Below are 27,834 nucleotides of genomic sequence, written 5' to 3' on the forward strand. Positions count from 1 at the left end.
GGGCCGTTGGGCTCTCTCACTTCGTCCTGTACTTGGGGGGAAGAGCAAAGAAGAGAAGCATTTATTTCATATTTTCTGAGAGGAGGAAAAAAAACATAAACCCTAAGCACTCGGCGACTTATTCTGTTTCTTCTTCAAACCCTTCACAGAAACCTCTTGCTCTCGAGGCGCCCAGCTCCACCGGTGCGTCTACCCTTTCCCTCCCCCTTTCCCCTGTGGCGTGGTAGGGCCGGCGAGGGGCCGGGACGGCGGGGCGCGTGCGGCGCCGTCGTTGCCGACCCGGCGGTCGGTCAGGGAGGACCCGCCGAGGTCCCGCTCCTTCGCCCACACCGAGGGCGCAGCCGCGCTTCCCCGCAGCGGCTCCCGGCGCCCCGGGAACTACTACCATGGACAGGACCGCCGTGGCCAAGATGGGAGCGGTAGCGAGCGCCAGCGTGTGCGCGCTGGTGGGCGGGGTGGTGCTGGCGCAGTACATCTTCACCATGAAGAAGAAGACGGGTAAGAAGACCAAGATCATCGAGATGGTACGTGGTAAGAGGCCCAGAGTCCCTCGGCCCCCAGGCGCACGCCCTTCTCCTTGTCCTTCTCCTGCGGCCGGCGGCTCCCCACGGCCGCCCGCGTGAAGCCAGGCGGATATCCCATGGGCAGAGGGGGGACCTTGAGCTCCGTTTGGGATTTCTGTACGGACGGGCGCTGGAGGCAGGAGTCAGCTGTTCCACCTCAGCGTGACCCACTAGCACGGAAAAGGGGCGTGTGAAAAGGGTCTGCGCCGTCCTGCCCTGTCGTGTCCAGCCCGTATATATATACCTGTAGGATACATATGTACCCGTGGGTCTTGGTGGTAATTTACAAGCCGGTTGCAGTTTGTTTAAAAGCGAAATGGACACGCACACACACGTGTTCAACCATCTGTTGAAACTGGGAAGCACAGTGTGTTCACGGTTACTATAAAAGGAAGATGGAGCTCGCTCTCCCTTGCTGCCCTGGTTATACTCGTTGTTTAGGAAATTGTTTAATATCTGCTTGTAAATAACTGGGTCGTAAAATATCTTAGATTGGACAATGTGCTGATTATGTGGAAGTCCTTCAAATTTTGTGATTTGGGCACCACCGAAGAACTGAACAGAAATTGTCAAGGCACTTGATGTTAGCTAATGGGAATTTTGTAATCTCCCCTGCTGAATTTTACTGAAAGCTCTGATGAATTTTTATAATTGCACGTGGAAAGAGATTTTAGTAAGAGATAGGATTCTGTATGTAAATTGCGAGCTAAGTACTCACTTGGCCACGCATTGCCATGCTTGCCCGTGGAATTCATGCGGTGCAGTTTGTGATAACGTGGCTCCAAAGAAGAATTCTACTTTGAGTTTTTGCTAATTGTGGAGGCATCACTTACTGTTGAAAAAATACTGTTTCTAGTTATCAGTCATGTCATCTGACAGTTTGGAGGGGGATGCCTTGCTTTCTAGTTTCTCCAAGCCCTCTTCCAACAGCTTGTGGGAGAGCAGAAAGTTTGGATTGCCACTTTAGAGAGGTTTTAGACTTATTGCTGTGAAAAGGCTTTGGACTCTATAGTAGGATTTTACAAAACTCATTTGAAAACTTACAGTGCATAACACTGGTTAACTGTAAATTTTTTAGTTCTAGTACTATAATACTGGAACTTACTTGTGAGTTATGTGGACAATAAAATAACAGCATCCAAAAGCTGGATCATAAATAATAATTAAAAAAATAATTGCTCAAAAGGCAAACGCAATAGTTTCACTAACTCATGTTCACAATACCTGATTTGAGCTGTAGTTCAAAAAGTACCTAACAATTGCTAAAATGTATTTATATTAACTTTCTGCCCGATATTTAAGTGGATTATGGCTGGGAAGACATGAACTTTGCCAAGAGTTTTCTTTTGGTAAGGGAAAAAAAATCATCATGCCAGTGCTAAATTGATTTCTGGTAAGTGATTTTCATAAGTATTTAATTCAGATAACATTTTCAGAGCTATGTTTTTGGACACAAACCTATGATCCTAAGTAGATATTTCCAAAATTCCACTTCTGTGGTTAAAGCTTTTCTCAGCTTTAAATTTCAAGGGAAAAAAATAAGCTTGTTGAAGGCATGTCCGATTTCTCACGCAGAAACATTTTATCAGTTGGATGCAGCACATTCACACTCAGAGAGTGAGCATTTCAGCTGTTATTCAGGTTGGCAGCTTCCTCAGCTAGGATAGTTCTCAAGATGCAAGTCTTCTTTCTTGAATAGTATTTCCAGTGGACACGCATTCAGGCTGTGCAATTTCTTTGAAATAAGTGAAATAGTTATGTAAACTTCATTCCAAGGAGTTGAGTTTGTCAAGTATGGGCAAAAATGTGTACTTGCATTTTACTTGAATATGCTCCATTCTGAAGAACTTTCTTTTATCCACCAATGCAGATTTGATTCAGTGTTTGTCATTTACAAGACACTGTATCAGTTTTATTTTCTGACAAGAGAAACCTTTCTTTGAGCTGTGGAGGAGAAGATGCTGTTTTTCAGTCTGTAACTTAGTGTAATTTAGGATTGTGGTAAGGAACAATACTGCCTTATTGAAATGTATTTTCTTCCAACACTAGGCTGGTCTTCTGTGTAAGATTAAAATTATGGGATCATTCTTGTATTTTCAGCAAATTTTCTGCTTCAAATTTTCTTTGAGGAACATTACACTTTACTTTTATATCCACATTAGGCTCAGAATTACTTTGATGTATAACTTTTATCGAAAGCAGTAGGGAGTGGGCCTATTTATACCTTAGATATGTGAATTAAATATTATTTCATTATAACTAACTACAGCACATTTTAAATTTTTTTTCTCAGTCAAAATAAAGGTAAATTAATATAAAACCCAAGTGTAAGTAAAAAAAAAAAAAAAAAATACAGCTGTCTTTAAGTGCTAGAAAGATAGGGACTTTTACAAATCAAGTAGAACATGGAGAAGACAAGTTAATATCAAGGATTATGATGCCAAGAATGTTTATTCTGAAGAAAAGTGGAAAGGATTCACAAGCATTGTGGGGAAGAGTAACCTGCTTTCCTTGCTGAATAACGAAATCAAATAATTCTTGAATACCTAGCTCCATTTCAGTAGATGAATTCCTTAAGCACACCAATTAGCCTGATATTCAAGCTTAATAGAGACACCTTAAAATAGCTTCATCTCATTTGATAAAAAAGATTTCAATTTATAAGTGAAATGTTAATATTGTGTCTTCATCCAAGGTGTGTAGTTTGCAAACAGGGAGTTTCCCTGAGGCACTCATGAATGTAGATAGAGTTACTTCAGCTCCAGTTCTGAAGTAACAGAGGCATTAATAGTAATGGGCACATGAAGTTTCACGGCGTGCAGTAAGAAACAACCATCTCTCCCAGCCTTCTGTTATTTGCGCAGCCATGTTGCCAATTCGGTGAAACGTGTTTCCAAAGTCAGGTGAAAGCAAAAGTTAGCCACAAGGTTGCTAATTTAATTTAAGGGGATGGTTGACAATTAATTAGATTTCAGAGTAACTTTTTAGAAAATGTTTCCCAGCTATTTTAGAAAGAAATTAAACCTTCTAGTAGCGTTCAGGCATTTGGAATTTCCAAATCACAAGCACATTTGCAATTAAGTTGTGGATTCCTATACAGCAAATAGTTGTCCTTCCAATAGACTTCAATTTTTGTTTACTCTCTGCTGAGCCTTTTATCTGCTCAGCAGAAAACAGGTGTTCACAAACTAAAGTGAAAAACATTGCCTAAATCTTTCAAAAATGTTCACCTGTAAGCAGTAGCCCAAATTAATTAAAATATGAAGTTAACATAAGAAAAACCTTCTTAGAGGAGTAACAGTATTTTTGTTGTCTGTTTCATAAACAAAGTTGTTAAAATCTTGGGGATTTTTTCATCTGCTTGTTCCTCACTCTTTGGTTTTGAAGCTTTTTATTGTATTTTTTTATTAGAACAAACATAATAGAATTTGCTGAAAACAGAATAGCAGAATACCTTAAACTGAGACTTCCTCTCTCAGGTTTGTTTTCTAAAAAACAGGGCAAATGTGTAGTTACGTTGGTCTATTTCTCCAATCTGCCTCTGAAGTGAGAGCTGTAATTACATTTAAAGAGACTTTGTATCAAAGTTCAGCAACAACAAATTAAAATCAAATTCAAAGCAGTTTCTCAGTTTACAGGAAACATTTCAACTGCTCAACCGTCTCTGGACAGTGCACTTTTTATTGTGTTAAATGAGGAAAGAAATACATGGATTTTTTCAGTATTAGAGTTTTTATTAGAGTTTATTACCTGGAGGGAAATAAAGAAATTAATAAGAAACAAGGAATTAATAAATAACCCAGTTATTTATAAGCAGATATTTAATTAATAACTAGTATTTATCTACTTGCCTAAGAAATAAAGGCACATTATCTGTATGACTCTTAGAGGGCTTGGAGGGAGAGGGTATTTTTTTAATTATTATTTTTGTTTACCTGGCAGTCTCTGGTGAGACTGTGTTCTTGTTTCGTAGGGCATAAGAGCATTTGTACCACAGATGAAGACACAACTGGCAGCAATCACACACCACTTCTTTATTCTTGTCTTGTTGCTGGTAACTAGTTGTTATAGTAACTGTGACGTTACTCTGGCAGGTTGACCTCCCAGTAGAGTGAGAAGCAGAGGAGTATGTAATGTGTAACATACATATTCAGGAATCCAAGTGGTTGGTGTTTGCAACTCCTTCATATGTACCTTATGCCTGTACAGAGCTGAAGGAGAGTATGAGTCTGAGTGAACTAGAATCACTAAAAGGGGAATGGAAGGAAGATGGACTCCCTCTAATTCTGCCTTTGCAGGACATTGTCACTGTCTGGATGCGCTCGAGAGCCATGCAGTGATATGATCCATTTGGAAAGAATATTGTTCAAAAAGAATGGTGCTGTGATATGTGAACCTAAGTAGTGAAAAGTGAAAGGACTGCTGAGGCCTTATACCACCTATTGACATATGACTGAGAGCCCTTATATTACTAGAGTATTAGAATAATTTTTAGATTATTGTTAACATTTTAAAACCAAGTTAAATTTGACATGAATACTGGAGATGCTATATGACTATTTCTATAAACCTTGGGTTTTGTTTAGACTGTATTCCTCAGTAGAAATATCAATTGATGGTAGTAGACACCAATTACTAAAACAAGGTTGTTTTGCCCACATGCTGTTTGCAGATATAATCATAATATATGCCACCTAGATAATGCATGATGTCAGGCTGCCTAATGTAAGCCACTGTGCATCGTATAAGTCACCTAAGTTGCAGCTTGTAAAGCAAGTTTTCACAGGGCAGGAAAAACGCTAGGGACAATGCATGTTGATACAACTTGGATACTAGTAACTCTTTTCATTCTCACGGTAAAATAATTCAGTTGGAAATTTAAGAAATTTGTATCCCAGGAGAATAAAAATTGACTGAATCCCATTGTTTTCTCCTCTCACTGTCAAAATTATATTATAAATACTAATATTTTACTTCATTTAGTATAGTAAGCTGATCCTACAATGCAGCTGTTTCAGAAGTAGGTTTTAATCTTCTGGAATTGGCTGCTGCCTATGTTGTTGGTGGGGTTTTTAGTTGTTTTTGTTTGTTTGCTTGTTTGTTTTAATTCAGTAGGTCTTGAAACATACATTCTTACAAGGGATGGGTATGGGAAGATTAATTAAATCCATAATTCTGCACTAGTTTCTTTAGAACTCATTTACGCAAGTTATAGCAGTTACCAAAAATGTATTGATGCCTGAAAACTGAGTTCCAAGGAGTCTGTGTAGGCATGTCAGGATACAATATAGATTGTAGGTATGGGCTCTGAAAAGCTTGTTTGCTGCTTTCATTTATCTTTCGCATAGTCTTTCTCCAAGACAGAAAAGTAATCTTTCAATTACTCATTCTACTCTGAAATATATTTACCTTTTTATAAATGCTTTCTATGTCTTAAGTCATATTTTTAAGTGATTTTTCTCCTGTTGTTTGTGATAATTCATTTTTACCAGTTGAGCTATAATGGCATGTGTCCTATTAAACTCTTTTTATGGCTTGAAATCAATAGCAAATACTGCAAGTCTTAAACATGTTCCCTCTAACTGTGAAACAATATAAACAGTAATAAGGGATTTTTTAGTTTTAGTCTGAATACGCATATCATTGCAAATCTGTTCATATTATAGATTAAAGTTGCATAGCATTCCAATCATATCATTCAGTCTTGAGTTAACAAGAGCTACCAGCTTTTATAAAAAGTATCTAAACTGATCAATATAAGCATTGAAGAGACCCAGGGTATGGATCCATGCATTTATAAGTGGGAGAATACTAGCAGTGAATTCAATAGCAATGCACCTGTAAATGTGAAAACGTCACAGTTTGTGTAAGTCTGGACTGGAAACTTGCAAAATGCCTGAACTTTTGAAGTTCTTAAAAAAAAAAAAAAAAACACCACCAGAGCTGTCTTTTACCTGTTAATTTCATTTGCATGAATTGCATCATACATGCAAAATGCACATTCTTTTCTGTGTTGGCTAGCTCCAATTTGCAGTAATAGTCTTCAAGCCATCAGCGTATTTTGTGCAAGTGAACTAGAGTGTACTTTTCACCTCCTACGAACTGTTATTACTGGAGAGAGCTTAAGGGAAAATGCTAGAAGAGAAGCAGACCTCGGTTTTCTTGCTGCGTTTCGGTGCGTTTGTCAGAGTGATTGATTTTCACGGCGGAGTTTGGGCTGGTTGAGCTGCAGCGGACCGCTCCCAGCAGCAGGTGGCGCTGGCGCGAGCCGTGTCCGAGGCGGCGGCCGCTGCTTTGGAAGGCACGTGTCCCTTAAGGAATGAATGGTGGCCCACAGCGAGGGCTTTTCTCGGCCGCACACGTTCAGCTGAATTGCTCCTGCTGCACCGGTCCCACAGCAGCAGCCACGTCTCTGCTGCCTGCCGGGTGCTCAGCGCTGAAATCAGGCTGAGCGCAGCTGAGAGGCAGGAACACCTTACGGCTACACTTCCGAGCCTCCTTTCCTAACCGCTGTGCAGAGATAGAAGGCCAGATAGGACTGGACAAGAGAGTTGATTATATTGTCATGGAGGGTGTGTAAAATAAAAGTTAAGGTGTGAAGTCTGACTGGCTTTCTTGCAGTCACAGCACTGTACAGCATTTGATCTGCAACGACTGCTTCTTCCTGGGGCACAGTCTTCATACAGCTCTTATCTTGACCAGTTGTTGGATGTCAGTCTCTTTCTCCCATCCAAAAGTCATCAATCACCAGGGCTCAGCTGCTGTAACACATCAGAGAACTTATGATTGCAGTAGGCAAAATTTAAGTCCAATGTCTGTCATGCAGCAGCTTGACGGGCAGTGTGCCATTAAATTGGAATCTCTTGCTGTTTTTGTTCATCAACTCCTTCTTAGGTTTTTTTGTATGTAGCTTTTGGTGGTTCAAGAAAAATAAAATCAGTGTCCATTAAAAGTCCACAGAATTGTTTTAATTTGGCTAATCATCAAGAATGCTTTATATGAATTTTATATGAAAAAAAGAGAAGGCATTTTTCAGTACAAGCAGACATATGTTTAAGGTTGCAGCACACAGATCAAAGAAGTCACCATGTTTAAATACTTAAAGTAACTATATTATTTTCATTCACTAATACCTCAAAAGAATAGAGAATTGCACTGACTTACCTCAGAAAATAATTTCAAAAATAAGTTTAAATAACATTTCTCTAAATCATAGCAATAATACCTATTCCTAAAGAGAAATGTGGCTTCTACTTTCATATATCTCAATCTTTAAAAAATAATTAATTTATTTAATTTGTCATTTTATTTTATATTGAAAGGGCTGGGGAAAGCCCAGGCTTGGACACTGAAGATTCATTAAGTGTCTGAATGCAGACTTTCAGACTTCCTGAGCTGGGTTTTCCACCAAGAAAATTCATGTTCAATGTGCTTGTTCTTACTTGTTTCCCACTCAATAACTGTAATTTCCTTCCAGCACATATAAAGATTTGTTTGTCTGCTCTGCAAATTGGATCACTGAAATAATCCAAGTTTATTTGTGGTTTAGTTTTTTTTTACCCAGGAGTTGTTTTGCTCCACCTTAATCTAACAGAATGAATACCACTGAAATGTTCCATTAATCTTGTTCCCTTAAAGTTTTCCCTCTTTGTCAGAAACTTACTACTTATGAGACCAAAAATGTGATTTTTTCACTCGCAGCTATTATCACAACACTTACTGTTATCAGCTGCATCTGCCTTTGTAGTGATGGGTAAGCCTCAGTTTGGTCTGCATGTTCCCACGGAAAACCTACGTGAAACTGAAGGGTAGGAATTAGCACAAAGCAGTAGCAGTATCGGTATTTTAGCAGTAGCAGAGTGCAAAGAATAGTAGTGGTAATATTATTACCTGTTGGTTTTGAACACTTCCAGAAGGCAAGTACACAGAGGTACAAGGAATAAGGCATCCAAGTGCATCTTTGAATGGATTCAGCAGTGAGAAACACCCATAAAATGAGACGTGTAGTCAAAACAATCCTTCATGCCTCAAGTCGATGCTTCTGCCTTTAAAAGGAGTATTTGGTAGCTGTATTTCATCATTGGAGTTAATGGAATTTTTTCCCAAGGACTTTAAAAAAGGATTTGTAATCAAAGAGAACCTAATAGTTAAAAACTTCATTAGTCTCATTGTGTAATTTAATTGGAATATTGTATTAGCACTACATTCTTACATGTAGTGTCTTGTAAGGTATTGTAGATTAAACTTTGTCCTGCTGACTTTGCTTTCAAACTGAGTCCCACAACTCCACTATTCAAGGGTCAGAGTTTATTTGATCTAGATACAGCGTTCTTAGGCTTAGTGAAAAAAAATCTAAGCAGATTTTTTTTTTTTCTTAGAAGCAGATAAGAGAAGAAGAGAATCAGCAGCAACTGCTTCAGTCCAAGCCTTGGCCTTAATGCAAATTCCATTCTAGATAGTGTTACATGGGAAGTTTCTAGGGAAACAAGCATTTGTTTAAGTTCTTTCAATGCATGTCCATATAGATATATACAGGATATTTAATTATAGAAGGTATACATGCAAATGTACAGTTCAGGAGGAAAATAGAATAGCTCATCAAAATTACCTTATTATGCAAGGTTCCTGATAGCTAATTAAGAAATAAGAATTTGTAAATGTACCACAGTATATTTACATACTGCCAGTTCTTAGAATTCCACACTGCTTGCCTAAGTATTTTGAAGAAAAATTATTTGTACCAGCATCCTTACCTGTAAGCATTCTTTAAGAAAGCATTAGATTCTGTGTAATGTGAGAGGGAAATGGATCTTTCAGGCAGGCAGACTCCAAAATACTCCATAGCAGTATTAAAGGAAAATGAGAGTACCACTCAAAAAAAAAAAAAAAAAAAAAAAAAAAAAAAAAAAAAAAAAAAAAAAAACCACCAAAAAACTTATGTCAAAAATTAATTTTCTATATCTATGTTCTCAGAAGAAGAATTGGCAAGAAAAAGGAAGGATGGAGTTAAAACTAAGATACTTGTCATCAAACTGAAACAATATCATGAAAAGCACATTATTCTCCCTACATGTTACCTTCCATGAAGTCTTAGCTCATACTGATAGCATGATGTGTCTCACAGTGGTCTATAACAGAAGCCCAAAGAAAGCATAGCAAAGGGGGGATTTTTGCTAGAATGATTTCTCTCCTCCAGCAGCTTGTATTTCAGAGACAGTGACTGTAATTTAGGATGAGCTTTTTTGTGTGTTATTACCCAGTACCATTTTGAGGCTAAGCAAATTCACACTATCAACAAAAAGGAATTCCACATTTTACTACTTTACCTAACTGTGTGACTCCTGTGTGACTTGTAGCTGACTCCTTTGTTTTGAGCCTGCCTCTAAATTTTGGTTGATGACTTCTGCCTCTTATACTGGAAGAGATTGTGAACAATCTTTCCCTATTAACACTTTCTAAGCCACCCTGGCATTTCCAGGTTAAGGAATTCTAGCAATATTCAGTTCTTCATTGTATGAATCTTTTCTCATGGCTCATTCTTACTGCCCTTCTCAGCACCTTTTCCAGTTCTAGTCTACTCCCTGTAGGGTAGAGAAACCAGAACTGGTTTTGGTACTTAAGCTCCAAGTTCATAATGACGTTACAAAGATTTTATCCAGAAAGTCCTGGTAAGCATAGGCATCGGTGAAATGTGTGTATGAAGGCCAAGAAAAAAGCCTCCATTTTCTTCTCCCAAGCAATGAAAGGGTGCCACAACCTTGACTTCTTCTTTCAATCCTGGTGCTTTAGAAGCTATTTTTAAAATGTAAGCGTAATGTGATAAATTGTATTGATCTGAACTTGCTTACATTTAGAATATTATATATATATATATATATATATATATATATATATATATATAATTTTCTTTTCTTTTTACAAGGACAGGAGAGAAACAATGAACATAAAAAACCCTGTCAGTTTACATTTGGCTACGTAGGTGTGGTATTTCCTAGATACTCATTAGAAATGACTGAAGATCTCTTCATCATTTCCAGATACTCACTGATAACTAAATAATACATACCTTTTCTTTTAGCCTGCCAGTTATAAAAGTTAATTCTCTCCACAGTGAAAGAATGGGAACTAAGCACAGAGATGAGGTGATTCCCCTAACATGCAATCAGAGAAAAAAATGCCTATTCTGAGCTGCATTCATTCACCCCAGAACATACAGAACTGTTCTGTATGTTCTGTATCTCCTATATTCTCTCAGACTAAATTCTTGCCCAAACTAGTAATTGACAGGATCACATGAGAAACTGGAAATGTAGACCCTAGTTACTATTAATTCTTCATCTTCTTATAAGATTCAAAATGTCTGTTGTTCTATCACCAGCAGAAAACTCTTCTTTTAGAATGATTTTGTAAGCACAAGAAAACTTGCATAAAGGAAAATGATGCCGCAATATCTTTTATTCTCTCATCAGAAAGATGTATTAAACATAAGAAGAAGAAATGCTTAAAGAGTTGTTTCAGGGTGTGTGTTGACATTAAGCTTTGTGTTCAGTACAGCCATAAATGATCAGACTATTAGATGATCACCAGTTTTCTCATGAATTGTAAAGAAAGCTGGGTCTCTGATCATATCAAAAAACTCTGTTAAAAAAGCAGTTGAATTTGTCTTGTGATACCATTCACTTTAAGCATGTGTCATCTCTGGATTTATCACAATTTGTTGAATTCAGTCTTTAATATGTTCTTAGCACTTTTTCATAAAAAGTGTTGTTCAAGTTACACTCCCCACAAGTGATCTCTATGACAGATACCCACATTCATACACAAATCATAGTTCTGTATCACATCATAGCAACTGTAAATATGGGTTTTACACCAAACCTGTATTACAAGGATAAGTGGTATCCAAAATTCCTGCAAGGCCTTCGAAACCTTTACGTACCCCAGCTTCATCAAACTAACCATTGTTCTTACTTTCCTTGTAATTGTCACAGATATAAAAAGCTATTCCTGGAACCATTATGCTGTTCATTAACTCAGTTCACTAGGGCATGAATAATAATCCTGTTTGAGTACAGTTGTGTTGTATTGAATCCTTTCTTCTGCTTGCTCTTGGTACTTGAGTACCAAGGTTCAGGTACCTTTCCCTGTCTCATGAGGTTATATCAAGTAGGCTGTTTTGGAAAATATGTACTAAGTAAACTTATTACAAAAGCAAAATTAGACATCAAATACAGTTCTTTAATGTTTAAAATTGATCCCTACAATAAAGCAAGGTATTGCTCAGGTAAAGTCGAGCAACATAATAAATATATGGAGATATATTCAAAAGTTGTTCAGTTGTGGTAGGGTCACTAAACAGCAATAAAAGCTAGTAAGCTCATGAAAATACACTAGCTAATGTTTACACTGCAGACAGGATTCAATCACCTCTAAATTTTGTAGGAAATACTCTAAAAAGCTATGACCTCTTTGTTGATATTTAAAAGTTAATGTCAGTTTAGCTGAAATCTTCAATTTATTAAAGAAAAAGCGCAGCTTACTTGCTTAGGCAATATACCTGTGCTAATTCTTTTCACAAATAGATGCAACTGAGGTCACGGGTGGGGAAGGACTGGTAGAACCAGCTTTTCTTTGCTTTAGACTAAAACTTGCAGTGCTTCATATTAGAGAGCATCCTCTACAAACCAAGGTCACCTAACATGCGAGCATATAAAGTTGAACCTTTTCCCAGTCTTACATAAATTTTAAATCATCTAGTCTTTTCAGTGTTGTTCCTTTTTTCTTCTCTTTTTCTGTGCAGAAAATTCTGTAGTCAAGATATGGCCCTCAGCCAAAGAGAAAATGTTAAAATAGATTCTATCTGTTGATATAATTATACCTCTCCAGTTTGTGGTTCTTAAAATATGTTTAAATTACCTTCCATATTTCAAGAGTAGAAATGTCATGCTGGAGTTTATTTCTCTCTCTTTAGAAAAATCAGTGTTCATTTTAACTCTTTTACCGGGCATTAAACACTGTAAACAAAATGCTCAACAGACTCAAATCAGCAGTAATATAATGTGGTTAGTAGGAGCTGTTGTAATTTAAGTGTTGTACTCAAAGATTTCTTGGAGTTGCAAAGACAGTCTTGTTTTGTAGATGAGAAGTTTCATGTACGGCATTTTCACTAAAGTGAAAGTACACTGTTGATAAAGATAGAGTAGATGTTTTTCTAAGAATTAGGTGTTGGCTCTATTAATGTTTACAGAAATTTTGCTCATGACATTTTCTAGGGCTTTCACTAAGACTGTAATTGTTCATTTAGAATGCATTCCAATTAGTCTGGTGTACCAAGAAACATTCTGTAAGAGTTGGATCTAATTTCTGTAACTCTTTCTATTGATGTTAAAAAAAAATTAATAAAATAACTATTTTTAAAACCACCTTGGCTATATTTTCTTTCAGCTTTCTGAAAGGGAAACTAACTTTCTTTAGATTCTTGACAGTGCTGGAGGTAATTTTCTCACTGAATCACAGCTTAGAAGTACCAGAATAGCAACAGGCCAGCTTGTTGACCCACCAAATCCTAGCCTCATCTATGAGGTTCACAAGACTCATTTATGTATCAGTACAGTCACCTCTGAAATACATAAAAGCTCAAAGGCAGGTTCTCTGCAAACTGAATGTATCAAGTAGTGTCTTACCTGAACTACATGATTCATCTAGCAAGTGTATTTTACTTCATTGTTCATAAGATTTTTTAACATTGGAAATCTAGCAGGGACACAAGCTGCAGCTTTTTGTTGTGCAAATAATTCATATTTGTTCGAGACACTGCACTACACTTACGTTTCCCAAACATTATTATAAAAATATTAATGAAAAGCATGCTGACTATATTAAAATACTATGAAGGGTAAAATTCTCTGAATGTTACCTATTACAGCAGTGTACAAATGCTATAACAAGTAGTTTAGTGGTAGCTATGAATCCTGACAACACCAATGCCAGGTAAGTTCAATTTACTGTATACAGACATTGCAGGGACTACGTTATATTTTGAACATATCTTTCAAACTCTTTTGTTGCTTCAGGGTACAGCAGACCTTAACACATACATTTATGGGGATCTTGGTCAATTCTAAGAGGCTAAGTGTTGATTAAAGTTGCATGTTTTATATTAGCTGAAGTATTCACTTCAATTGTTTTGTTGGACCAGAACAGAGAACACCTCTGAAAACAAAATGAAAGTGCAGATGTAGGTCAGATACACTAAGGAATCCTGATAGACTACGTAGTAGCCTACAGTTGGAATGTAGACACAAAACATGGATCTACTGGACCATTCAGAAAGTCTGTTGGTTTGGATTTTTGTTGTTTTTTTGTTTGTTTGTTTATTTTTTTGGTTTGGGGTGTTTTTTTAATGTAGAAAGCACACCCTCCTTTGAAGGAAATTTTCAAAACTAATGAATTTCTAGAGTCCTGCATTGTGGGGGGTTTTTATAGTGTTAAAGGTTTTGTACATGCTACGCTTGTAACCTGCCCTTGCTTCAGCCCTGAGGATTGCACTGGTCACATTGGTGGCCATGTATGAATTGGCTTGATGATTGTGGTTAGTCCTGGCATCCTGAAACAGGGATCATAAACCTGAAGGTGAACGTCAGTTATGGAGTAGTATAGAGAAGCTTGCACTGCTGCTATAGCAATAGTCAGCTTTGCGTGACACAAGCATTTACACAACTCCAAAATGTAAAATACGATTAGACAATAGTTCCTTCATCCCCTCACTCTAAAAAATATTTCTTTTTAATCCATCTTCTATGTCACCTAGTTATGGTCTTTGATCAGGCAGCATGCCTAATGACAAACTTCTAAAACTATGTGGAGTTGCCTTGTCTCTCAAAAATCCTGACAAACAAGGTTCCTTCATTTCCTGTTTCAGTATCATACAGATAATTACAGCCAAAACAAGGATTAATTAATTCATTTGCTCCTTCTACATGAATAAATGTGTGCTACCTAGTAAACATTAATGAAACCATGTCAGTGAAGCTCTAAGTAATTTGTGGCACTGTAAGACAGGAAATCCTAAAATATTTGGAAAGATTTTGTAAAAAGGCTAAAATGTAACAAAGTAGTAAACTTCTGCTTTGAAAAACAAGTGCCTGCCTTTGTTAGAGCAACCCAAATTTGCCTGCTGCATCCATGAAAGCTGTTCATTCAGTGAAGGTCAAAGGTTTTGTTGTTAGTGAACCAGCTGATGATCTGTAAGCCCGTCGGGCTGTACTGCTGAGCATAACAAACTGCTGTGCATTGCTGACGTGCGTCACAGGACCCTGGGGTTTTGCACGGGGATTAGTCAGGCTGTATTTGGAAACGCCCTCAACTGCACCCTGTGCTGCTATATTAGTGTGTCTCAAGCAAGAGGAATTTTCTTTTGCTTCTGCAGCTGCTCCTGCAAAACCCTCTGGTAAGTGCACAGCTTCTGACAGCAGTATCAACTCTGTTTTCTTGCCTGTGTTTTTAAGCCAAGGTTATGAGCTGAGGGCTTACTTACAGTTATTAATTGTGACTGTGAAAAAACTTAAAATGAATTTTTAAATTAAAAATTTGATAACAGAAAAAGCAATGGCATCAAAGGAATGAGTATACCTAGAGGTTTTCATTTAATAGATTAATTCAGCTTAAATATTCCTTTACTATTAAGTATGTACCAGACTATTCTGAAGTGTTGGTATTTTCACAGTGATGTCGCTATGTGCCATGCATGTTGGCTTTTATTTTATACAGCAGGAATAGAAAGATCACATAATATAGCAGACCAATTCTTAAAAGGATTTGGTTGGTTTTTGTTGGCAGCCTGCATGCAAGCCCTGCATCTCTGGACTCTGCTTGCCACCTATGCTGTTGCAGTAGGACAAAATCAAGGACAGAAGAATCAGGAGTGCCCTAAGCTCAACGCACAGGTACTCTCCTTTAAAAAGATGAGAGGAAATGTCATGTTCTCTGTGAAAGCACTCTCTCCAGATTTTTATAAGGGTTTGTTTGTTTGTTTGTTTCTCCAAATAAAGTATCAGAACCCAGCACATTAAGTATAAAAAGATGTAAATAAATAAAGAAAGTAAGCCAGGAAAAATTATTTTTAGTGCGCATCCTATTGCATGTCTTAAAATAGCTTAGGCAGTGAACCCATTTTCAGTTATTTCATGTAACCTGTAGCTAGGTATCTAGTTTTACAGCATGTTATCAAGCTGCTGTGAAGACACTTAGGGTTCTGTTGTTTCATTCCCATAATAACTACTTTTTAGCTAAGTAGTCCTAAGGCTATTTCTTGGCAGAGCTACTAAAATAGTAATTTGTTAATTACTAGTTACTAGGGATTTCTTACCATATTTGATCTTGCATCATCTGAATATAAAATGTATTATGGTTTGGGGAATTATAAATTAGTAAATCTCTGTCCTGAGCTCAGATTATGCTAGCAGAGTGCCCAATAACTAGTGGAGTTCTCTGACAACCTGCACATAATGGAGTGACTGCTATGGTTACACTCATGTCCAGTACCTTTGATGTTCCTGTGTAAAATATAAGCCTACTAACAGCTGGGGCAGCTAAGAGAAACCTCTGTTGCCCTCATGGGCCAGAATTCAAATTGTCTGAATTATAGGCAGTCTTGCTTTATATATATATTTATGAGTAAAAACATAATGGAGGAAAAGATCCCCACAGTGTCATTCTGTGGATTTTATTATAGCTCCCCCGCTTCTTGCAACTCAAATGTTGCAAGTAGCAGAAGTTACATGGAGAAGCTTGCATGCTTTTCAGAAATCTTTTGTAAGCTTTGTTTTCTAGAGCAAGTAATGTTCTGTAATAATAGAAAAAAAAAATTGGAAAATAACATGTAAATTAAGGAATGTGCCCCATTTCTTTATATTTTCACTAAACTGTTACTTTCTTCCACCAAGAACACCAAAACCAGTTTTCTGTAGCTTCTGGCTATCAAATTTCACAGCTATCACTGCTGCCATGCTCTGCCTTTTTTGGTACATGTCCTTGAAATTGGGCATCTGCAGTTCCCAAAATAAATGTCATTTAGTCTTGGTTTATACTCTCTTACCTGGAAGCTGTCACCATAGATTAGAATAAATTTTACAAATAATTGGCCCCTATCCAATTTATCACTTCAATGTCCATTTGCCTTGCTCAGAAATAACATGGATAGCTCTTTCTCGCTGCCAGCCCACCCTTGTGTTTTCTCTATATCAAAAGATAACAGGTTTGAAACCTAGCCTAGTCTAAGGCAGGTTTACCAACAAAGTAGGAAAATGGAAATTTTGTTATACTTGAAATTCACTTACTGTGAAGCGCATTACAGCTAGATCTTTATTTAGATCTTACTTATTGCCCTATCCCTTTTATGACATTATGGTAATCTGAAATTTTGTGGAATATTTTAAATATATTTACAAGTGTGAGAACAGTTCTTACTGTGATTCAGAATTACTGACATCAAAACAAAGTACTCTGTCAATCATTGAGATTTATAGAGAAGGTCTCTCAAAATTTTGTCCACCAATAATCCAGGGTGTTTTCTAAGCAATTATTTGGTTTATGGGAGGCTTCCATACTAGATGAGTCTTTATAAAACAAGAAAACTTGGTATTTGCCAAGTAGTGTAGGCTTACAGGGTATCAGTATAAAAATACTCTGCACCAGTTTTTTTATGTCCTTCGTCAAAGCATTACTTAGCAGACTTATGATGACAACCTCCTACAGTTTGGGTTATTAGTAGTATTATTTCAGGCTCTGTGTTTAGAGTTGATTGTGAAATGAGCCATATCTCTATGTAGCTAAGATAGCAAGTAATTCATCAACTCATCCTTCCTTACTTAAAATTACTGACAGTGAAAACAAAAGGTCACTAAGTTGTCCTTTATATGGAGTTTTTTTATTTGACATTTTTTTAATTTTTGTGTTAATCATCAGGACTTGTTTTATGTGTAGAGGGAGGAAAGTAACTACTCTACCTCCAACACTCAGACTGAAAAATTCAGTATAATCCTAGCTCCAGAACATGACATTACTCCTTGTGGATACAGTTATTAATTTACTGGGATACCTAATTGGAAATGCCTACCATGGCAGCTGTAAATGCACTCTAGATCACTAAAATGAACAACAGGCTTTATCATCAGCTCCTGTTTTATAATCAAATTTACACAGCATGCACTTAGATACACACTGCCTCACATACCAAGAAGACAACTTACATATTAAGCAGCACCTGGATACATAAAAGCAGTTCTGTTTGCGGTTCTGTTACCCAGTGGTATATAAGAAACTCCATTTCAAAATTAGAATTCAATATGGTCCTTATGGCAAGTACTTCTGTTTATTAAACCCAGCTACACAGATTCATGTCTTATGTACTAAATAGATTTGTAATTTTCAGAACTATCCTTGTTGTAAATGACCCATTCTGTGGTTTGTAGGCCTGGGGGATTTCCAAACCTGCGTGAATCCATTACTGTTCATTCCTCAAGGTATGACAATAACATTCTTAGTTACAAAATTATTTCCTGCATCCTTATTCAGGTATCTGCTATCACAAACAAGCAAATAATTTTTTTCCTTTTCATAAATCCAACTAAGTTCAGCCTTTAAAATAATCTTTTTCAGTTTTGTTCTTCCTTCTCTCAAAGGCTCCTTAAAAATGTCAGAGACTAGAAACTAAAATGTATTTGTGGCCAGTGTATATGCCAATGACAAAATACCTTTGGGAGTTGTCATACATGTGTTTTAAGACCCACCAGGCTCTGAGCTATTCAGTAGCATATAGATAGTCTTGGTAAAAAAGCAAAACTCTTCTCACACTTTTATAATATGACAGAATAAATAGGGGCACTTAAGTGATTTAACATGATGTACTTTCAGAGGTCACAATGAATTCTGACTTCCTTTTCTTCTGCTTATACGGTTTTAGTTCTGTATGTAGAAGCTTCTGGTTCTGAAAAGCTTTCTTGACTTGGTTAAGTGCTGTGGAGATTTTTGGTTGGCTGCTTCTCTATCTGTGCTCATCCCAGTCAACTGGTGCATCAGAATTTGGGGAGGTTTATGTGCACACGGAGTTGACTGCTAGAATTTTCTTAAACAGTAAATAGAAATACTAATTTTATCAAATTGACTGAACTTTTGGCCCTTTGCTCTTTCATCTGTCTTATCAGTTCTTTCCAACTAGACTCTGCTTTTCTCTTTCAACTGTGAAGAATGCCAAATATGCAACAATGAAACAACAGCTAAACTGGGAAGAAGTGTAAAACACTGGAGGAGACAGTTTCCCAGAATATTGGTGGCTGCAGTTTGTTTCATTTGCACATTCCTTAGACAGTTTCATTTAACTCTACTATGATAATGATAAAGACTAAATAAAAAAATTGCCACTTAATGTTCACTTGCAAATATTAATACAAGGAACTAGTGATGGGAAAAGTGTCTATTTTGTCTAACAGTATTTGTCTGAGGATTTATCAGATGTCATGCCCATAATGTAGACTTGTTTTTCCTCTGAAAGTGCCTATGAGTCTGAAAATATCTGGGTTGTAGTTGCTGCAGAAGACTTTCCTCCCATCCCTAAATTAAAATACTCTTTAACCAGTTCATGGGCAAAAATGAAAAGTGCGTTAGAAATAAATTATAATCTTATAAACTGATCTTGAGTAGGAGTTTACAACATCAAAGCAGGAAGCTTTCGTCATACTTAAAATCTTAAGCAATGTCTTGTTTAACATGATCTACTAAAGTGTTTACCAAGATCTATTCCTCATGTTGTTTCAGAAACTTACGAAAGGGCTCAGTCTGAAATAAAACAGTACCAAACAATCAAATTTTCCTCATCCAGTCATTTCTTCTGATCTCGCCATCCACCTCAACATCTGTTTAAATTAGTTATATTAGGAAATCTGTTGCTTAGTATCTAAGTAAACCAAATAATGCTTGAACTACTTCTTAGAAAAGCATGCATTCAGATTTCACTGTTTAATTTTTGCATTCCAAATCTAAAAATACATATATAACTTGCTGAAAGTTAAAGGAATTAAATTAGTCCATTTACAGTAAAAAAATTACCGATCCCAGTCAAAGTGCTTTGGTAAATGTCCAAAGTCAAAGTGCTTTGTGTTTCATTATGAAGAATATGGTATATGGAGAAAAAAGTGGAAAGCTTACTTTTGTTTACCAGCATCATATAAAATACAAAAGAAATACCATAAAGCACCTTTAAAGAGTTACAGATTATTAATATTTATTGTGAAGCTAGATGTGCTGCTAATTGTGAATAAAGAAATGCTTTGTAAAGATATATCTCAAAAGATTAGTCAATTCTGTAATGGGTATTTTTCAGGAATTCTATTTCTTGTCAACACTCATTAGCTTTCTCTGTGACTCCCAGCCTGGGAAGTAGCTGAGAGCTGGAAGTCAGTCCTAATGTACTTTTTGTGACTTTGCTGTGCTAAAAGAAGTAGCAGCAAGGCACTGCAACAACACAAGGAATTGAGGGATATTGGCTTAGGAGATACTACTTTTACAGAAATTGTCTTTGCCAAAGGATTGGAAAGGAAAACATTAATTCTTCTGATCGAAGTGAAATTAATACACTTTGTTTCTTTATGGCATTTTTAAAGGAAAGGAGTAGTGAATATGTCCCTGTTCAGGACAGAATTTTTGACAAGATACTGTGATATAGGTGAAACTTTTGAATGGTTAGAAAAACCTGGAAATTTATCAGAGACTCATGATTAGGGCTCTAGAAGAATTTCTGTTTTCAGCAGTATCTTTGAGGATATCAGCCAGAAAGTAGCAGTAAGAACAGTGGGGATTAGAATTATTTTGTTATACTGAAACTGAGAACTGACATGAAAGAAAAGATACAATCCAGAAAGATTAAATGTAAAATTTAACACTATACACAAATACCTATTTCTTTCTAGGAGTCATTTTGAAGAATATTTGGTCATTACCAACTGAATTTGAATCATTCTCACCATATTACTGTTAACACAGGGCAGGTATTTTAATGTACATGCAAAGATGCTGCCTGAAGACAAGGGCCAAAGTGGGCCTTCAGCTGAGACCTTGTAATCAAGCTTAGACATTAAGCAAACTTTTGTAAACATAAAGGTAGTTGAGGAAAATGAGGAATATGGGAGTGGGGGTTTTGAAGAATGAGTTAGATTAGCCTCTGCTCATCTGGTAAGGATGTAGCTGCAATGTTTTGCTCCCACCTGAGAAGTAAGTGGACTAGAGCTGATATTTCAAAGTGTGTCCGGATCCTTCTTGTGTCTGGCACACAAGTGTCTTTTCCTGTACAAAAACATATGTCTGCAATACTTTAAAATGCCACCTTTTTCTTATGTGATGAACAAATTCAATTTGACTGCAAGATGGCTGTTACTAATGAAGAAAAGACTTAATAGCATCAAGAGCTGGAAGAAAGAATCCTGCATGATTTACTGACTATTGGTAATACAAGAACTCTAGGTCCAGCAATGTCCTGAAAGAGAAGTTCCCCCCCACCTTTTTTTTTTTTTTAATTAGCTCATTGCAGCAAAGATTACATGCTAGCTATAAAAAAAGGAAGGTTGAAGGGTCAGAATGTTAAAAATGTAATTCCTAACACTTTATTATCACTGAAGTTTTATAAACAGAAAATAAAGCTTACTACTCGTAAATGCCCATTTAGACAGATTGCAGATGTCCGATGCCTTTTTTATAGAATGGATCCATACGTAATTATAAAGGAAATAAATACATGCTATATTGGGAATTTCCTGTAAATAAATAGTTATTTTACCTTTCTGCAAGTTTGAAGATAAACTCTGAGAGTAAACAAAGGCTTGGGGAATTGTTTGGAGAAGAATGGGGCTTTGTGGGGTTTTTTTTCTTCTTTTACACCAAATTCAGCATTTATCATAATATTAAAGAAATATACTTTATCTAAAAGGAATATATAGTGTGATATCATGTGTTATTTCAAAAGTATGCAGTGAAATAGTAGCAACTGATGTACTGGCTAGGCAGGAGGGATTACTACACAGCCTTGTATTGAAGTACTCAGTTGACACTCATTCAGCATTCTCAAGGAGACAATGGATGTCTTCTTCATCTCTGCTGATACTTTAAGGGCATATTAATTGCAAAGAGAGTTAGTTTTAGGATTTACCATCTTCTAGTGACATGTCTGAATCACAAGATGATCCCATATGTTCTGTTCCTACAAATATAATGACCTTTTCTGTGAGTGTCAACTTATTGAATAATGTGGTATTAGGAATGGAAATGAAAACAGGTGTAAGCAAACAGAACAGTATGCGGTCATTAATTAATACATCCAGAGTATTTTCTGTTTCTTCTTACTCTTGTCTTTCTGTCCTAACCATGTCTTGACGTCACATGAAACCGTTTGTAGATGCAGAGCTTCAATCTGATGGATAGCAGCTATTGCCTAAGTTTTCCTCTGCAAGTGTATTTTTGTCTTTGTTCTTACCCTTCATAGATGCCAGAATTTCAGAAGAAGACTGTCCATATTAAGGACCCAGCAAGAGTAGAGGAGATTATTTGTGGCCTCATCAAAGGTGGAGCTGCCAAACTTCAGGTAAAGGTGTAACCAGTTTGGAATAAAAGCAACTGTGGGATTGTTACACTATGCCAAAAAAATTTAAGCATATCTATAAGTATGTAATAGAATTCAATATTCAAGGAATGCCCAAAGCTTAGACAGGTTAACTCTTGTAATAGTCCTTGTTGATTCATCTGTAACTCAGCCAGACACTAGTTAAGTAAATGACAGAAGCATAGAAGCTTAGTAATTTCAGGAAATATTCTCACCAAAGGAATGAGAAAAACAGTTTTGTTAGAAAAAGTTACTCTTCTGGGATATGCTAGCTTCCATGACAATGGCTCAATAGAATAGGGAGGCTTCTGTGCCACACATGCTACTCAGCTGCAGCTATTGTTGATCGTTCAGAATTTCTAGCCATTCTTTATTTTGTTCCTCCATGTTGTAAGACAGTTTTGCTTTTTCTTTCCTTAAATAGATTATTACAGATTTTGATATGACATTAAGTAGATTTTCCTACAATGGAAAAAGATGTCCAACTTGTCATAGTGAGTATTTTTTTTTTAATACAGATTGATTTGTTCACTCCTTTTAGTTTTTCCTATATTTTATTTTCTGTTCAATTTATTTCCTAATGAGATTTTATATTGACTTGTTACCTAATCTATACATTCTACTGACAAAGTATTCTAGTGACTGTTTTTGTGTGTATGTGTGTATATATATATATTAATCAAAATCTGTGTGAATTAAATCAGATAAGTTGCCATTCACAATTAAAGCATTAAGTTTTGAGCTCTCAGATGTTATTGGCTAAATATGGTATGGCTGACTTTTGTTTTCCAAGAGCCCATCGTAGTCCTGACACCTGCAAGAACCAGATAGTAAACTCCTTAGAATTCTTGGCAATTTTATCCTTACACTGTAGTCTTTTTGGAACAAACAAGGAGAAGTGGGAACTCTAAAACATAAAGGATGCCTTAGGATGATTTCAGAAACAAATCTCAAGAAACAGATTCAAAAGCTTATAACTGACCTTGTAATTCAGAGATGAAGAGAAGAGCATCTTTACACTTATGAAGAAAAATGTGCTTTTTGCTGGTAAGAAAAGTTCTGAGGAGGCATATTGGTATGTCACTAGACATTGTCATCTGTGCCATTTACAGTGTTGTAGAGCAAAATAATGTACCATCTTGTTTACCTCTCCTTTTTTTCACCCCTTTTTCAGACATCATTGATAACTCCAAGATCATCACGGATGAATGTCGGAAAAAGGTAAACAAAAAACCTACAAGCATTTGGTTTGCTGTACAAACATCTGTCATTATTCCCTGCAAGAATGTTATTTTGATTGCTTAGACCAAATACCAGTGTATTTCATGAAATACATTAAACATCTGATGGGGTTTTTTTCCCTTCAGTTATTGCAGCTGAAAGAAACCTATTATGCCATTGAAATTGATCCAGCTCTCACTATTGAAGAGAAATACCCATATATGGTAGAATGGTAAGAGACACCTCCTGTTTTCAGGTTGCATTAAGATTAGATTTAGTAAATTTTTAAAAGCAAAGTAATGGCAGTACTTAGCTTTTAGCCATCACATTAACTGAATTAATCTCTTAATGTTTTTTACAACTGGCTTTGTTTTGCTCTTAACCTGAATGAGCAAGAATTAAGCATACACGATGTTTTTCATCATGAAATTTAATGATAGGTGAACTTTAGTGAGCAACATTCAACCCATTTTTTGTTTATCTTCTAGGTACCATAAATCTCATGCACTACTCATTGAACAAGGCTTACAGAAGGACAAGTTTGCAGAAATTGTAAGGGAATCTGATGTTATGCTGAAGTAAGTTCCTTTTGATTTGAATTATATCAGTCTGTTTCAGAGCATTTTCTGTAGATTCTTCCTGAGTATTAGGGGGAGGAAAAAAGAAGAAAGGGGGAATTAACAAAACCCACACATGTTCTTGAGACTGTAACACCTTAACGTTGGACCACATTGAGCTCTCCATGCTCCCACTTAATTGGTGTTGTTTCTAAATGCAGACAATAATCTTACTGTATAAAGCAGAGATCTGGAACTCTTTTTAGTCCCTTCTCTACAACCTTAATTTCTGTAGACTTTCATTCTCTTTAAATTGCACTTCCTTCTTTTTGAAAGCCCTCTAAAACTATCTGTAAATTTCAGAATACTGAAACAGAATGTCAGAATTTAAATTGTGGAAGTATTTGTTTATAACACTGGCTGAATCTATTTTTTGTACAACAGACAAGGACCAAATCTCTGCCTGTCTGAAAGCCTAAGTCCATGTTGATTGAATCTTCATCCACAAGCTAAAATTCTTTCCAGAACTTTCACAATACTTGTTTAAAATGTAAAATTCTACCATCTATGTCTGTATGGGGAAAGCATATAGAGATAATATTATTTGTTCCTCGAATACTATACGTAGGGTACTGGTTACTAAAAAACTTTCAGGAGAGAGCAACACTAAATGTTTTCAAAATTTAAAAACAAAATTTGTTTTAATATAGTGACCCTATAGAAAGTCACATATTTAAATGAGGAAGATTGAAAGGAGATGTACAGCCTGATAGTATCTAGAGTGAGTTCTGCTAGCTCCTTGCTTGTTCTGGAGTATTTAGAGAGGGGGAAGTGTTTTTAAATCTTTAAAACATGATTAGATGTTTTAGGGGGAAAAATTATACAGACCAAGTCTAAATAGCTGATGCAGCAGTTTCTTGCAAACATGCCTTGTTGATGGTTGATGGTTGATGTTGATGGTTGATGTTGATGGTTGATGGTTCTTGCTGACATGCAAAGGTGAAGTAAAAGAAATGTAGTAAAGTGCTCAGGAAATAAAGATTCTTTTCCAGAGATGATGTAATTGTCTCCTAAAAACTCAGACTTTTCTTGGCTTTCTTTATTTGTGATTTTATTTGTATTTGCATTCTGTGTTGCAGAGAAGGGTATGAGAACTTCTTTGATAAGCTCAGTGAACATAATATTCCTGTGTTCATATTTTCTGCTGGGATTGGCGACATTCTTGAGGAAGTCATCCACCAGGCTGGGGTCTACCATTCTAATGTCAAAGTGGTTTCCAATTTCATGGATTTTGATGAAAATGTACGTATAACACATTCTTATCAAATATGTTTGATAAATACCACACTGTTTGTGGTATTTAGTAGCTTTTTTTTACACACTACAAGATGATATAGATATAGATATATACACTCCTCCAAGCAGGGAGAATCACTGTCTGCGTGCTCTTAACTGTGCTGTCACAGCCGTGACATTACTCTAAACTAATTTATCTTGTTCATCATCACAGATTATGTAGTTCAGTCTTGGCTCAACAGTAACATCACCTCTTTCATTGTAGATTCTGTCCTGTCTGAATGGTACCAAAAATAACTTCAGTGTTGCTTTTTTCAATAGGGGATATTAAAAGGATTTAAAGGAGAATTGATTCACGTTTACAACAAACATGATGGTGCCTTGAAAAACACAGAGTACTTCAAACAGCTAAAAGACAACAGCAATATCATACTCCTGGGTGATTCTCAAGGAGACTTGAGTATGGCGGATGGAGTAGCAAATGTTGAGCACATTCTTAAGATTGGCTATCTCAATGATAAAGTAAGTAGCCTTAGATAACCTTGTAAGCTTTGAATGGAGCACTGGGAGTTGGAAACAGGTTCATTATAATATGGTTCAAATATCAAACCAAGTGTTTAGCTTATATTTGGATTGAAATTTCAAACATTTTTCATGGATTTTTTTCTAACCTATAAGCTCAGAGCAACAAGTATATATTGCCTTGATTTTTGTACAGAACTTCTTCCAAACAGGTGTCTCCTAGAGAAGTAAAATTTAGAGGCTATAAAAATTAATTCTCTTAAATTCCTGTGGCTCCTCTCCCTTTCAGTACTGAATTGATAATTGAGAAAAAATATAATCTCACTAATTCAGGAAGTCTTTCCTTTTTACTTTTTGGCATTTTTAAGTGACATTTAACTAATTATTTGCTAAGTTATAATGAACATCCTTTTGCATTGAGGAGGGAGAAAACTTCCGTTTTATATTTCTCCCTGCCCTTCCAGAAGTAGTTCTTCTTTCAGTATCTCTATGTGTGAGATCCTGGAATAAACATGAGTTATTACATCCTGGAACACACATTAGGTCAGGCCACTCCTACTGTGTCCTCCTGTGGAATTCACTTGTAGGAGTGATACATTATTTGCATGGCTTATTTCCAGAATTTGGTGGAAAGACTGAGCAATATTTTAATGACAAAAATGCTTTCAACAATTGATTCTATAACTAAGGGAGTCTTTCTCTTCATCCCTTCTACAATTAGGTAGACGAGCTTTTGGAAAAATACATGGACTCTTATGATATTGTCTTGGTGAAAGATGAATCCCTGGAAGTTGCCAACTCCATTCTACAGAAAATCCTGTAAATTGCAGTTCTCAAGTCACTCCATTCCTTCCAGGAGGCAACTGGACAGAAGAGCGCACATGTGCTTAGATGTGTTTATTACTCATTTACAGAACTGTTTGATTTAATTTAAAACTTTTATCTTCATTTTGGTATTATGGAATATATATGGTATCAATTGTCAACTACAAGCTCCTTTTACTGCTGTTACACTGTTCTTTATTGTCTCACACTCCTGTTATAATGAGATCTAAATTGGATTTACAGATGTGATAAACTGCTGCTGATGGGATACTGTGGTTCGCTGTCCTTTTTAATCAGGCTTTTCAGAGGAACATTTTAGAAAACGTGGCTATTTTGTAAAATTGAAGGTGTAAATGCTCTGTAAAGAGAGTGTGCGTTTGTTGCCTTTTCAAGGACATTTCAGTCTCAGCTGTACTTTGAAGGGTCTTACTCATATGCTACGTAGTTTCACACAAATTTTTCATACGTATATTTTTCTTCAGTAAAAAATGCTTTTATTCACCCAATTCAGGCAAAGTGTTTCTTCTTCAAATTTTTGCATCAGTGCAAAATATTCTCTATCCTTACTGTTTCTTTATCCACTGTGAAATGGGAAGAATGTTGTAAAATTTCTCATCTTTGTAACAACAGATAGTTTCACAAGATGACGGTCCACAGCCCGCCTGCAATGAGCAGGGGCACCCTAACTACACCAGCCTGCTCAGAGCCCTGTTCAACCTGACCTTGAATGCTTCCAGGGATGGGGCATCTACCACCTCTCTGGGCAACCTGTGCCAGTTTCACCACCCTCACCACAAAAAAAAATCCTTCAGAAAGTATTTCCCCTGTAGTGAGCACAACAGCACCTCTCAGCATTTTGTACAGAGTGATACAACTTAATACAGCCACAATTTCAGAAGCTTGCTCAGATATGTTGCAGCATAAGTTAAAGATGATGTGACCCTGCTCCTGTGAGGTCTCAGCTGTACTAAATCTATTCATTAATAAAAGAGAGCAAATGGTACAACTGCCCTAATGTGCAATATAATCATTGTTCCCTTTTGCTTTCTTTTATGCAGAGCAGAAACTGTGCCATCTTCCATTCCCTGAGGAATGGTAATGAAAATGTGGGAGAGCTTAGAAGCATTATCTTCCACCAGAATTAATACACATCTCAAGAAATGGCCTCTTTCCTTACAGCCTGTGGTCTGTTATTAAAATTCTG

General features: G+C 36.5%; 1 protein-coding gene across 4 annotated transcripts; it reads left to right on the plus strand.

The window, feature by feature from the left end:
* Positions 1 to 269: 269 nt before the first annotated feature.
* On the plus strand, positions 270 to 27,636 carry NT5C3A (5'-nucleotidase, cytosolic IIIA). 4 transcript variants are annotated; one of them, XM_040061458.1, is made up of 10 exons: positions 385 to 524; positions 15,402 to 15,508; positions 22,093 to 22,191; positions 22,634 to 22,703; positions 23,384 to 23,430; positions 23,577 to 23,662; positions 23,919 to 24,008; positions 25,127 to 25,289; positions 25,605 to 25,805; positions 26,527 to 27,636. In XM_040061458.1, the coding sequence occupies exons 2-10, from the start codon at positions 15,407 to 15,409 to the stop codon at positions 26,626 to 26,628; spliced, it is 960 nt and encodes a 319-aa protein (XP_039917392.1). In that variant the 5' UTR covers positions 385 to 524; positions 15,402 to 15,406; the 3' UTR covers positions 26,629 to 27,636. The 4 variants fall into 4 exon arrangements, with proteins under 4 accessions (XP_039917376.1, XP_039917392.1, XP_039917383.1 ...); XM_040061449.2 differs by lacking the exon at positions 385 to 524 and adding an exon at positions 14,885 to 15,012; XM_040061469.1 differs by lacking the exon at positions 385 to 524 and adding an exon at positions 18,035 to 18,085.
* The last annotated feature ends 198 nt before the right edge of the window (positions 27,637 to 27,834 follow it).

The sequence above is a fragment of the Hirundo rustica genome, chromosome 1 (assembly GCF_015227805.2).
Source record: "Hirundo rustica isolate bHirRus1 chromosome 1, bHirRus1.pri.v3, whole genome shotgun sequence".
Classification (NCBI taxonomy): domain Eukaryota; kingdom Metazoa; phylum Chordata; class Aves; order Passeriformes; family Hirundinidae; genus Hirundo; species Hirundo rustica.